This window comes from Prionailurus bengalensis, chromosome C2 (genome assembly GCF_016509475.1).
Source record: "Prionailurus bengalensis isolate Pbe53 chromosome C2, Fcat_Pben_1.1_paternal_pri, whole genome shotgun sequence".
NCBI classification, from domain to species: Eukaryota; Metazoa; Chordata; class Mammalia; order Carnivora; family Felidae; genus Prionailurus; species Prionailurus bengalensis.
In genome coordinates, this window is record NC_057350.1 from 144,360,401 (window position 1) to 144,374,745 (window position 14,345).

Genomic DNA, 14,345 nt, shown 5'->3' on the forward strand with positions numbered 1-14,345 from the left:
GTCCACGGCTGACTTTTTTCCATTGTCTTAGTTATTTCTTACACTATGCTACAACGACCACACAAGTCATGCTTGCTCCCTTTATTTGTCCTAGAGGGAACATTTTTTTAAAGTCAACTCTATTGATGTAACCCGCAATTTTCAAGAAGAAAATATTGTGGTGTAAAAATATAGTCTATTTGGCACTATGGACGCAAAGGCTGATCAATCAAACTAAAAAAACAAAACAACACAACACAGAAAGAAAAGATGGGACCCCAACTCCCATTCAATTACCTAAACAAGAATTTATCACAGTCATGAAGAACAGGCAAAATGATCAGTTTGGTTCTCTGACATCACGCTAGAGCATTTTCTAATAACTCCGCTTGATCCTAATCTAATATTGTTGGGAAATGTCCCAGTATATTTAACTAATAATCCACACCAATAAAGGTACAGGCAGTTTACAGCCTGTAGAGTTCATGATTAACCTGTAGAAATTGATATATTGGTATGACTTTATAGGCTGATGAAGAAGTTAATCACAAAAATATATAGTATTATTTCACCAGTCTTATGCTCAATTTAACAATGTTATTTCAGCTTTTCTTTCTTGACTACTCTATAAATCCCTGTTCTTCAAATGTTCTTGGAACCAGGTCTTTGATTCTCCATCTGGTTCCATCAATAATGGGTTAAATAAAACTAGGACACTTGCTAAAGAATAACTTCAAGCAGAACTATGCTTTTTCATTCCAATGCAGTAAAAAAACAATAAGTAGTTATATACATTTAAAGAAATTAACTAACACCTTGTCTAAAATGTCCCAAATAATCTATGGAACCCATAGTGAGGAATGTCAATTAAGAATGAGTGAGGTCTTGGCTATACAGGAGGGAAGGTGGTTGGCTCAGCTAGTAGAAAGCGTCTCTTGCCTCTTATTAATATTGGCTCCCCTGTCACTAACCACAATATTCAAATTATTTTAAGGGGATTGTAAACACCCTGAAACTATTTTTAAGTTCCATTAAAAAACATTAATAATAGCAGTTTAGAATTTGAGAGCCTTGCCTTTCTCCATTGAATCAATTATTTTGTACACTGCTACAATCCATCCACGCCACACTGAACTCCCTTTATTCTTACTATAAAGCTGGTGTAGCTTTCTTCCCCCACCCTTCCACTTAGCCTTCCCCCCAGGGCAGAAACCCCCAGGACAGGGTTGTGAGCTACCACTCAATAGCTGATTTGCAATTTGCACTTGGTCTTGGATTCTAGCCATGAATAACTTCTGTGAGACTTGAGTATCTCTTTGGAAAGACTTCATCCTACAAAGAACATGAAAAGAATCAACATCTCCAGGAAGCATTCCCCTGGGACCTGATCCATACTCCCTCAGTGTCTCCTTTGGCAGGAAGAACTAGGAAGCAGATCACCACTGGTAAAAGAAACTTGTTGTCTCCCACCCCTTCCCCAATCTTAAATCTAACACTAAAATGTCATTGTTCCCCACTCTTTAAGTTATCATCAGAATATTTATGCAGTTGCTCTCGACAGCATTGCTCTCAAACAATGGTTTATACAGTGGTAGTCTGTATCAGTTACTCAAGAGGTAATTTTCAAGGGCCTGACCTCAGAGGAAGTACTCAAGACATATTCAAACTTTACTAAAGACGCTTACAGTTTGGTTGGAAAATCTAACCAATATATCCAAATCCCAACAAACAATATAAAAAAAAGTATCTAGTTATATGCCAAATTGTATGGTTTAGACTAGTATTATATAAATTGGATCGAAGTCTGGTGAGCACTTTTTTTTATATGCTAAAGAATTGCCATGCAATAAAATAAGAGAAGGCATGTACTCAAAATCACTTTGGCAGTTGTAAAATTTAGTATTAATTACTTCATGTCAATAACTAACTTGAAAGCAAGCTTCTGAAGGTTGCTCAAAATAAGGACTGGAATATTAAGCCATACTCTCTGGAACATTTGGATGAAATATTGACTACTTAATTTAGATCTGACCTTTATGAACAAAAGACAAGTATAAAAATAGCTTCTCAGTCATCTAGTAAGAAAGCATAATTAAGAGCCCAGAAATCATGATGTGACAATTTCTATTCAGAATGCAGAGCATAAGAATTCCCATACATCAGCTCAGTGCCTGGCTGTTCGCTGCTGAGAAATGGGAAAACTGAGCAAGGGAGGGGGAAATATTAGTGTCAATCCAGCCAAATTAGGCCATATTCTTAGTTGACATTCCATTTGCACTTTAAATTTGGGTTTGACTGGCACTCCCCAAAATTTACATTTGACCCATGCTAACAGCATCCATATTATTAAAACGTACTCTAGTACTTGACAAAGGATAGATTTCTCATAATAATAAGTTGCGGTATAGTTTAATTTTCACAAATATATGATACCATTTTCCCTACCTCAAGAGGAAAGGTCTGTTTTTTATACACAACCTACCACATGCTTCCGCCCCATTCAAAATATCCTGTTGTTTGATTGATAGACAACAGAACTAAATGATTATTTTTAAAGAACTGAGTCTCCTAAGTCATGAGGCACTTGTACAGGATAATTTTACCTAGTAAGTAGATTGGATATGAAACTTTTCCAATTTTCTTTTCTTTCTATTGATTCTATCAAGGAATAAGTTTCAGTGTGGAACAAATATGTCATCATCACCATTTTTCAGATTAACTAATGTTCTTTCATAACAAAGAAAGCAGACCTCAGGATAAGCAGACAACAGTATCTATTTAGAATTTAATAATGTTGTTTTGCTTATATTTCATTATTTTTACAATTGCCATCTATTTATGGTGAGTGATTCTATACTGGTAGCAATAAATTATAGCAATAGTATAAACTCTCCTTTAATTAAATTTGATAAAGTGAATCAAATTAAAGAAACATATATTAGGAAAATAGTAGTACAGATGATACGCAGATATGGCCAAATTTGTGCATTGGTAATCTATCAGTGACTAAGGTTAGGGAAATAAAGCTAAAATATTTAACATGCTAAAAATGTTTGTTCATTCATTCAATCCATGTTAATGAGTATTAATAATTTCATTTATGCAATATAGAAATTCTTTTTTTAATGTGAAATTTATTGTCAAATTGGTTTCCATATAACACCCAGTGCTCATCCCAACAGGTGCCCTCCTCAATGCCCATCACCCACTTTCCACTCTTTCCCACCCCCCATCAACCCTCAGTTTATTCTCAGTTTTTAAGAGTCTCTTATGGCTTGCCTCCCTCCCTCTCTAACTTTTATTTTTCCCCTTCCCCTCCCCCATGCTCTTCTGTCAAGTTTCTCAGGATCCACATAAGAGTGAAAACATATGGTATCTGTCTTTCTCTGTATGACTTATTTTACTTAGCATAACACTCTCCAGTTCCACCCACGTTGCTACAAAAGGCCATATTTCATTCTTTCTCATTGCCACGTAGTATTCCATTGTGTATATAAACAATAATTTCTTTATCCATTCATCAGTTGATGGACATTTAGGATCTTTCCATAATTTGGCTATTGTTGAGAGTGCTGCTATAAACATTGGGGTACAAGTGCCCCTATGCATCAGTACTCCTGTATCCCTTAGGTAAATTCCTAGCAGTGCTATTGCTGGGTCATGAAGTAGATCTATTTTTAATTTTTTGAGGAACCTCCACACTGTTTTCCAGAGCGGCTGCACCAGTTGCAATGTAGAAATTCTTAAGTTTTCATTTCTTTTGGCAAAGAACATGTATATGTAATGTATATGTACATGTAATATGTATAAAATATGTATATAATAAATTATTTACCCAATCCAGTTAGTATTAAAAGACAGAACAAGAGGACTTTAATAGTGCTAACTTAAAATGGTTCCATGGTTATTTGTTCTACAGGAGTTTGAGGTGCATTACATACTGCTGTAACACCACAGTATGAACCTAGAAGTTCACATTAGGAGTACCAGATATTTTTCATTGGGGGAGGGGCCAAGATGGCAGAGGAGCATGGAAGTTCTCTGTTTCTCTCATCCCTGAAATGTAGCTAGAACAGCACCAAACCATTTTGAACACCTAGAAAATTGAGCTGAGGATTAACACAATAATCCACGTAACTTGAGCCACAGAACTTGGCAGGTATACAGTGCACAGAGGTGAAGTGGGGAAGAGAGAAGCCACGGAAAGTAGGGATCTGTTTTTGCAGAGAGAGGACAGAGAAAGTTGGGGGGGGGGGAGTAGAGGAAAAACACTCTCCCTGAAAGTAGCTGGAGAGAAAGAGAAAGAATGGAAACACCCACAATTGACTGAACAAGAAAGGGAGAAAGGAGAAAGGAGAGGGTTTTAATACCATCAGGACTCTATAAACAGGGGACAGCAGAGTTGGAAATTCCACAGCTCAATACCTGGCAGTGATCTAGTGGGAAGGGTGAATCCCCAGGAGCAGGCAGCAGGGTCAGAGGGGTATGGCCGGGCACACGGGAGAAGCGGTTCCCCTGATAGGAGGGCATGTGGTAGAGGCCCTAGGGCCTCCCCACAGGCAAAGGTCCTAGCAGACCCCAGAGAACAGCCACTATTGTTGGTATTGGAACAAAGACACCAGGGTGTGGTGAAATCTGGCGCCAGTTGTGTGTTGTGATTTACCATAATCCCTGCACTGCTGCCACTGTTATCACATGAATTTCTTCTGAGGCAAGCCAGCACCCAGCCACAATCTCTGAGCCTCTGCAGCAGTGTGACTGCATGAATGTTCCCAGGGGCAAGCCGGCATCGGCCACTGCCCAGCGAGACCCTCCTCCAGAGGGTGGGGGAAGGTCCAAGTCGCAGGGCCTTCGGAAGTGAGGGGTTTGGAAACACAGCCCCATTTGAGATCAAATTTGGGAGGAAGGTGCTGCCTAGAAGTCTGACAGCTTGGATGCAGAGGGTGTAGAAGCAGGGAGTGGACAGAAGCCAGAGCAAAGGAGGGGTGCTCGATTGCCAGTTGGTGAGAACAGAGTTCTGGTGCTACGGACTGGGAAGCTGGGTAACACCATTTTCACCTCTCCTGCGCATGTGCATACGTGCACACACAAGACACATAGATCCACCCCAATAAGCTAAGCAGCGCCACCTAGTGGAGAATGGAGCCATTACACCAAGCCCCATCCAACTGCAACAACCAAGTCCTAAAAGCACCAACACAAGTCTCTCCACCTGCTTAGTGTACAGACTATAAAGTGCTGCATAGTTTTACTTTCTAGAGGAAACTCGATGTAATTTTATTCTGTTTGCTGGTGCATCTATTCATTTTTTTCTTTTTCTTATTCTTGGATACAGAAAGAAAAAAATAATATTTTTATTTTCCATTTTTATAAAAAATTTTAATTTTTTACTATATGTTTTATTTTTTGTAATTTCTAAAATTCTATTTCACTTTCTTTATTTCATTTATTCTATTTTATTGTATACATTTTTTAAAATTTGCAAACATTTTCTTACCTTTTTTTTTTCTTTCCCTTTTTCTCTATGCTATAAAGCTTCCTTCAAAAAGCAGACCAAAACACACCTAGGATTTAGCTTAATTTATTTTCTTTTTGTGTTGTTTTAACTTTTTAATTTTAATTTTTTATTTTATTAATTCTTCTTCTTCCTCCAAAATGACAAAATGTAGGAATTCACTCCAAAAGAAAAAACAGGAAGAAGTGACAGCCAAGGACTTAATCAACACAGATACAAGCAAGATATCTGAACTAGAATGTAGAATCATGATAAAATGAATACTGCCTAGGGTTGAAAAAAAGCATAGAATCCCTTTCAGCAGAGATAAAATAAGTAAAATCTACTTAGGAAAGTGTTAAAAATGCTATAACTGAGCTGATGCCACAGCGGGAAGGATGGATGAAGCAGAGCAGCAAATCAATGATATAGAAGACAAAATTATGGAGAATAATGAAGCAGAAAAAGAGGGAAACTAAGGCAAAAGAGCATGATATAAGAATTAGAGAACTCAGTGACTCATTAAAAAGGAACATCTGAATCATAGGAGTCCCAGAAGATGAAGAGAGAGAAAAGGGGGTAGAAGGTTTATATGAGGAAATCCTAGCAGAAAACTTTCCTAACCTGGGGAAAGACACAGACATCAAAATCCAAGAAGCACAGGGTTCCCATTAGATTCAATAAAAAATGACCATCAACAAGGCATATTATAGTCAAATTCATAAAATACACAGAAAAGGAAATAATTATAAAAGCAGCAAGGGAAAAAAATCCTTAACCTATAAGAGAAGACAGATCAGGTTTTCAGCAGACCTATCCACAGAAACTTGGAGGGCCAGAAAGGAGTGGCAGGATATATTTAACATACTGAATTAGAAAAATAGGCAGCCAAGAATTCTTTATCCAGCAAGGATGTCATTCAAAATTGAAAGAGAGATAAAGAGTTTTCCAGACAAACAAAAACTAAAGGAGTTCGTGACCACTAAACCAGCCCTGCAAGAAATTTTAAGAGGGACTCTCTGAGGGGAGAAAAAAGACCAAAAGCAACAAAGACTAGAAAGAACAAGGGAACACAACCACAAACTCCAACTCCACAATGGCAATAAATTCATATCTATCTTTCTATACTTACTCTAATGTCAATAGACTAAACACTGCAATCAAAAGACACAGGGTAACAGAATGGATAAGAAAACAAGATCCAGCGATACACTATTTATAAGAGACCCATTTTAGAGCTAACGGCACCTTTAGATTGAAAGTAAGAGGATGGAGAACCATCTATCACGCTAATGGTTGCCAAAAGAAAGCTGGAGTAGCCATACTTATATCAGATGATCTAGATTTTAAAATAAAGACTGTAACAAGGAATGAAGGAGGGCATTAGATCATAATTAAGGGGTCTATCCACCAAGAAGATTTAAAAATTGTAAACATTTATGCCCCCCAAGATAGGATAAATCCCAATGTGGGATTTATTTATGCTCCAAAGGTGGGAGCACCCAAATATATAAAGCAATTAATCACAAACATAAAGAAACTCATTGATAATACTACCATAATAGTAGGGGACTTCAACACCCCACTTACAACAATGGGCAGATCATCTAAGCAGAAAATCAACAAGGACACAATGGCTTTGAATGACACACTGGACTGGATGGACTTAACAGATACATTCAGAACATTTCATCCTAAGCAGCGGAATACACATTCTTCTCCAGTGCACATGGAATGTTCTCCAGAATAGACCACATACTGGGACACAAATCAGCCCTCAACAAGTACAAAAAGATCAAGATCATACTGTGCATATTTTCAGACCATAACACTATGAAACTTGAAATCAACCACAAGAAAAAATTTGGAAAGACAATGAATACTTGGAGATTAAAGAACATCCTACTAAGGAATGAATGGATTAGCCAAGAAATTAAAGAGGAAATTCAAAAGTACATGGAAGTCAATGAAAATGATAACACCACAGCCTAAAACCTCTGGGATGCAGCAAAGGCAGTCATGAGAGGGAAGTATATATAGCAATCCAGGCTTTCCTAAAGAAGGAAGAAAGGTCTCAGATACAAAACCTAACCTTGCACCTTAAAGTGCTGGAAAAAGAATAGCAAATAAAACCAAAAACTAGCAGAATACAGGAAATAATAAAGATTAGAGCAGAAATCCATGCTATCAAAACAAAACAAAACAAAACAAAACAAAAACAGTAGAACAGATCAGTGAAACCAGAAGCTGGTTCTCTGAACGAATTAACAAAATTGATAAACCCCTAGTCAGTTTGATCAAAAAGAAAAAAGAGGGGCGCCTGGGTGGCTCAGTCGGTTAAGCGGCCGACTTCAGCTCAGGTCACGATCTCACGGTCCGTGAGTTCGAGCCCTATGTCGGGCTCTGTTCTGACGGCTCAGAGCCTGGAGCCTGTTTCAGATTCTGTGTCTCCCTCTCTCTGACCCTCCCCCGTTCATGCTTTGTCTCTCACTGTCTCAAAAATAAATAAACATTAAAAAAAATTTTTTAAAAAAAGAAAAAGAAAAAAGAAAGGACCCAAATAATTAAAATTAAGAATGAAAAAGGAAAGATCACAACCAACACTGCAGAAATACAAACAATAATACGAGAATATTATGAGCAATTATATGCCAATAAATTGGTCAATCTGGAAGAAATGGACAAATTCCTAGAAACATATACACTACAAAAACTGAAACAGGAAGAAATAGAAAATTTGAACAGACCCATAACCAGTAACAAAATTGAATTAGTAATCAACAATCTCCCAAAAAACAAGAGCCCAGGGCCGGATAGCTTTCCAAGGGAATTCTACCAAACATTTAAAGAATTAACACCTATTCTCTTGAAGCTGTTCCAAAAAATAGAAATGGAAGGAAAACTTCCAAACTCTTTCTATGAAGCCAGCATTACCTTGATTACCAAAACCAGACAGAGACCCGACTAAAAAGGAGAACTATAGACCAATTTCCCTGATGAACATGGATGCAAAAATCCTCAACAAGATATTAGCCAACCAGCTCCATCAATACATTAAAAAAATTATTCACCGTGACCAAGTGGGATTTATACCTGGGATGCAAGGCTCATTCAATATCTGCAAAACAATTAATGTGATATATCACACTAATAAAAGAAAGGACAAGAACCACATGATCCTCTCAATAGATGCAGAGAAAGCATTTGACAAAATACAGCATCTTTTCTTGATAAAAACCCTCAAGTAAGTAGGGATAGAAGGATCATACCTCAAGATCATAAAAGCCATATATGAAAGACCACCGCTAATATCATCCTCAATGGGGAAAAACTGAGCGCTTTCCCCCTAAGGTCAGGAACACGACAGGGATGTTCATTCTCACCACTATTCTTCAACATAGTATTGGAAGTCTTAGTCTCAGCAATCAGACAACACAAAGAAATAAAAATCATCCAAATTGGGAAGGAGGAAGTCAAAATTCCACTCTTTGCAGATGACATGATACTCTATATGGAAAGATTCCAAAAGATTCCACTAACAAAACTGCTAGAACTGATCCGTGAATTCAGCAAAGTCGCAGCATATAAAATCAATGCACAGAAATTGATTGCATTTCTATACACCAATAATGAAGCAATAGAAAGAGAAATCAAGGAATCAATCCCATTTACAACTGTACCAAAAACCATAAAATACCTGGGAATAAACCTAACCAAAGAAGTAAAAAATCTATACACTGAAAATTATAGAAAGCTTATGAGAGAAAGTGAAGAAGACACACAAAAAAAGAAAAAATATTCCATGCTCATGAATCGGAAGAACAAATATTGTTAAAATGTCGATTCTACCCAAAGCAATCTACAAATTCCATGCAATCCCTATCAAAATAACACCAGCATTCTTCACAGAGCTAGAACAAACAATCCTAAATTTTTTATGGAACAGAAAAGGCTCCAGATGGCCAAAGCAATCCTGAAGAAGAAAACCAAAGCTGGAGGCATCACAATTCCAGATTTCAGGATGTATTGCAAAGCTGTAACTATCAAGACAGTATGGTGCTGATACAAAAACAGACACTCAGATCAACGGAAAGAATAGAGAACCCAGAAACAGACCCACAAATGTATGGCCAACTAATCTTTGACAAAGCAGGAAAGAGGATCCAATGGAGTAAAGACAGTCTCTTCAGCAAATGGTGCTGGGAAAACTGGACAGTGACATGCAGAATGAACTTGGGCCACTTTCTGACACCACACACAAAAATAAACTCAAAATGGATGAACACACACAAAAAAACCCATAAAACAGGAAGCCATCAAAATCCTACAGGAGAAAGCAGGCAAAAACGTCTTTGACCTCGGCCACAGCAACTTCTTACTCAACACATCTCCGGAGGCAAGGGAAACAAAAGCAAAAATGAACTATTGGGACCTCATCAAGATAAAAAGCTTCAGCACGCTGAAGGAAACAATCAGCAAAGCCAAAAAGCAACTGACAGAATGGGAGAAGATACTTGCAAATGACATATCAGATAAAGGGTTAGTATCCAAAATCTATAAAGAATTTATCAAACTCAACACCCAAAAAACAAATAATCCAGTGAAGAAATGGGTAAACGACATGAATAGATACTTTTCCAAAAAAGACATCCATATGGCTAACAGACACATGAAAAAATGCTCAACACCACTTATCATCAGGGAAATATAAATCAAAACCACAATGAGATACCACCTCATACCAATCAAAATGGCTAAATTAACAACTCAGGCAATGACAGATGTTGGCGAGGATGTGGAGAAAGAGGAACCCTTTGCACTGCTGGTGGAAATGCAAACTGGTGCAGCCACTCTGGAAAACAATATGGGGGTTCCTCAAAAACTAAAAATAAAACTACCCTACGACCCAGCAATTTCACTATTAGGTATTTATTCAAAGGATACAGGTGTGCTGTTTCAAAGGCGCACATGCACCCCAATGTTCATAGCAATGCTATCGACAATAGCCAAGGTATGGAAAGAGCCCAAATGTCCATCTACAGATGAATAGATAAAGAAGATATGGTGTGACACACACACACACACACACACACACACACACACAATGGAGTATTACTCGACAATCAAGAAGAATGAAATCTTGCCATTTGCAACAACATGGGTGGAACTAGAGCATATTATGCTAAACGAATTTAGTCAGTCAGAGAAAGACAAGACCAGAGCTCTAACCCCTGAGCTATGGAGCCTCATCCTGAGAAAGACAAATATCATATGACTTCACTCATATGTAGAATTTAAGATACAAAACAGATGAACGTAAGGGAAGGGAAGCAAAAATAATATAAAAACAGGGAGGTGGACAAAACATAAGAGACTCTTAAATACAGAGAACAAACTGAGGGTTGATGGAGGGGTTGTGGGTGGGGGGATGGGCCAAATGGACAAGGGACATTAAGGAAGACACTTGTTGGGATGAGCTCTGGGTGTTACATGTAGGGGATGAATCACTGGATTCTACTCCTGAAATCATTATTGCACTATATGCTAACTAACTTGGATGTAAATTAAGAAAACAACAACAAAAAAGGAGTACCAGATAGAAAAGATCATGTTATAATACAGTCACTTGGTACTCTAAAATCATAGTTCTCACCATTTTTTTCTTCCATAGCATATGGAAAATGATGTTTACATTCTAGACAGAGTCCTGGAAGCATACCAGGTTTTGACAAAATTCTTCCCGCCCTGACAACTTTTTCCAGAACATTTAGACAATACAGGCTGTGGCTGTTGGTTGTACATAATGTTCCTTTCATCCAAGCATGTTCCTTTCTATCCAAAAAAGCTAAATCAAACGTTAAGTGAAAATACATTAATACAATCTGCTTTAAAAAAATTAATCATCCACACATTTCAGTGTTTTGCCTATTCTGAGTAACGAATATTTAAGATATAACTTACAACTTCCCAGACCAATAGTGTCTCATGACACCGTGGTCCGAACTTATTTCCCTACTGTTGGAGAGCTCTATTTATGGCACCTTCTCTGGGGTGCCTGGGTGGCTCAGTCAGTTAAGGGGGCAACTCTTGATTTTGGCTCAGGTCATGATCTCCCGGTTTGTGGGATCGACGGTTTCTGCGCTGACAGCACAGATCCTGCTTGGGATTCTCTGTCTCCCTCTCTCTCTATCCCTCTCCCACTCATTCTCTCTCTCTCTGTCTCTCTCTCTCTCTCAATATAAATAAAACAAACTTTAAAACAAAAACCAATCACCTTTTCATTCTCTGAGTTAGGCTAGAGACAGAGAAAACAACTGGTATGGAGCATGACTTGCAGGTGAGGTGAGCTAAGTGGATGGGGCTGGTACCAGTTGTTTGTGATCTGATAAAGCAAAAATAGTCCAAATTTACCCACAACGCTAAAAAGTATGACTTCTGATGTGTCTACAATATTAATAGAAACATTGCCCTTTATGGGTGAACTTTTGTATTCACCGACAACACTGTAGTATATTGTTTTAAATAAGAAATATGTCAGTGAACTTTTAAAAACTGGATGGGACAACAGACTGTAAGTCTAAAAAATACAATATATTACATGTAAACTGCTATAATGTGATTAGTTTGTTTAAAGGTCAAGAGATCTGATCAATTTCATGGATATAAAATAAGTCTAAAACTGAGCCAATTCAACATGCCCTTCAGGAAAAGGAATTCCTATTATGAATCAGAACAGAATTGTGAATTGCTTACATAAATACGTGTTCTGCTCTTGCTATTATAAAATCAATCCACAACAATCATTTCAGCTTCACAATTATGTTACGTATGAACTTACCTTATGCCAGACAGCATGGTCAGCATGATAACTATGGACATCTTAATAACAAAACCACCTTTTTTTTTTTGCATCTATGCTGATGGTGTAAATGGCCCCAGACTGTCAATAACTCTTCCAAAGCAAATTTAATAAATGTGAAGACATGGACTAATGTTACCAAAAATCAATTCCCATCACTTATGTTCACCATAGGTGTTAACTCTACAAAAGAATGTGAGTTAAGGAAGCCAAAATGAAAACAGCATTAAGCAACAATTTCAAATTAACCAAAGTAGTAAATTAGAACTCAAGAGTCATACATGCATACATATGTTAAGAGCACAATTGCTATACTTTTTCCCTGAATTGTCCAGACTTAGCTAACAGTTTTACTACTACTGTTGTACTTTGGTCCTCTTTAATGGAAATTCAAAACATTAAGTGATACACTCACCCTCCCCCCCAAACCATTACCATAAACTTTTATGTTTTAAGAATCCATAATTTTTAAATTATTAACAAAAACAGGATACAGTATTGTTTTAATCAGATACAAATAGAAATAACTAAAAAGGACTATCTATGCCAGAATAAAGGAGCCAGACAAAGATAAATTTCACTCCTTTGTATCATATAGGCATAAAGCTTATAGAAACATGAATATAAAAGTTACTATTTTTTGCTAGGAGGTATGCATTTTAAGCACAAATAGTTTAACCGGCTAACATCCCCACCAAAGCAGAAGTGTATTTTAGAAAAACAGCCTGTAATTATTTCAATCAAATAAGTGAACACAGAAAGCATTTTGATACTGTTAAATTGCCAAACTAATAATGGTGGACAAACAAACCAAATTCTCCCGCCGCTTGTATTAAAATTACCTCCCAAGCATCATTCAGACCCATTCAGTCCCAACTATAATTCTGTGTTCGCCCATCGTGTGCTTGACATCAACTTGATCTAATAAGTACTACCATGATCTCTGAGATTGCGAAGAATCACAGCGGGAAGGCTATGGGACTGCCACCCCGTCACTAACTCGGCCTCTAGCTCCTTAACGTGGGCCCTGAGCATGAGGGGTGGTACTTTCAGAAGCAGGTCAAGAGGCAGCAAAGCTGAAGAAATAAAAGGGGGAAAGATATGAAACTGTAACATAAATCATACTGAATATCAGGGAGGCATGTGTGATTTTGTTACTGCCAACACGAAATTACCTGGTCTTGGTCTGGATCCTATTCCACCAGTGAAGTCCCTGAAAACAGAATTAGGGGCCGTTACGAGGACTCATTCAACTTGGATTTGACTAACATTGACCGAAAGCCTATACCCCACTGTGCTTTACATTGTAAAAATTGAAAGAAGATTATTTTCCCTCAAGATGTTCTTGAGAGCTTAACAAACAGAAGACTAAGCCCGTGCAAGCCCACAGCAGACCTGACATTTTACTGGCACATGGAAAAACCCTATCTCATCACAGTGGTTTAGAAACTCTCAGAATGATTAAGCTGGGGAGGGGCAGAGAGAGAGAAGGTCACAGAATCCAAAGCAGATTCCAGGCTCTGAGCTGTCAGCACAGGGCCCGATGAGGGGCTCAAACTTGTGAACTGCAAGATCATGACCTGAGCCGAAGCCGGCCGCTTAACCGACTGTGTCAACCAGGTGCCCCGGGATTTAAATACAAATAAACATGGTTAATAAATCTCTTACACCGACACTTTCATTTTAAGCATATAATTCCTGATACATAAATGCAACACATACCTTAAGTTACAAAGCAAAACAAAACTGGCACTCATTTACCCACTGACCAGCTGACGTACTAGATTAATGGCAAGATCTTTGCATTTGATGGCAAGTTCCTTCCCTTCCTTTCCCGCTCCTAACTCCCCACCATACCAGCACTCTCCTGATCCCATTATTTTCTCTGTCCCTTTCCCAGCCCACGTTTTCAGAACCTGGAAAAGTCAGTGAAACTTGCCAGACTTGTACAGTTAATACACATCGCCTAGTTGTGGGAGGAGCGGCATGTTTAAAGAAAGAAAATGGGTAGCC

General features: G+C 38.0%; 1 protein-coding gene across 6 annotated transcripts in view; it reads right to left on the reverse strand.

Annotated features, from left to right (window-relative positions):
* The window catches only part of NEK10 (NIMA related kinase 10), a 231,100-nt gene that overhangs the window by 40,530 nt on the left and 176,225 nt on the right, over positions 1-14,345 (reverse strand). For 5 of the 6 annotated variants that reach the window (XM_043595557.1, XM_043595555.1, XM_043595556.1 and 2 more), the window contains 2 exons: positions 13,508-13,545; positions 13,268-13,408 (listed from right to left, as the gene is read on the reverse strand). In XM_043595557.1, the coding sequence (XP_043451492.1) occupies positions 13,268-13,408; positions 13,508-13,545 (179 nt within the window). The remainder of the gene's footprint in view (positions 1-13,267; positions 13,409-13,507; positions 13,546-14,345) is intronic. The other variant, XM_043595558.1, reaches the window with a different exon arrangement.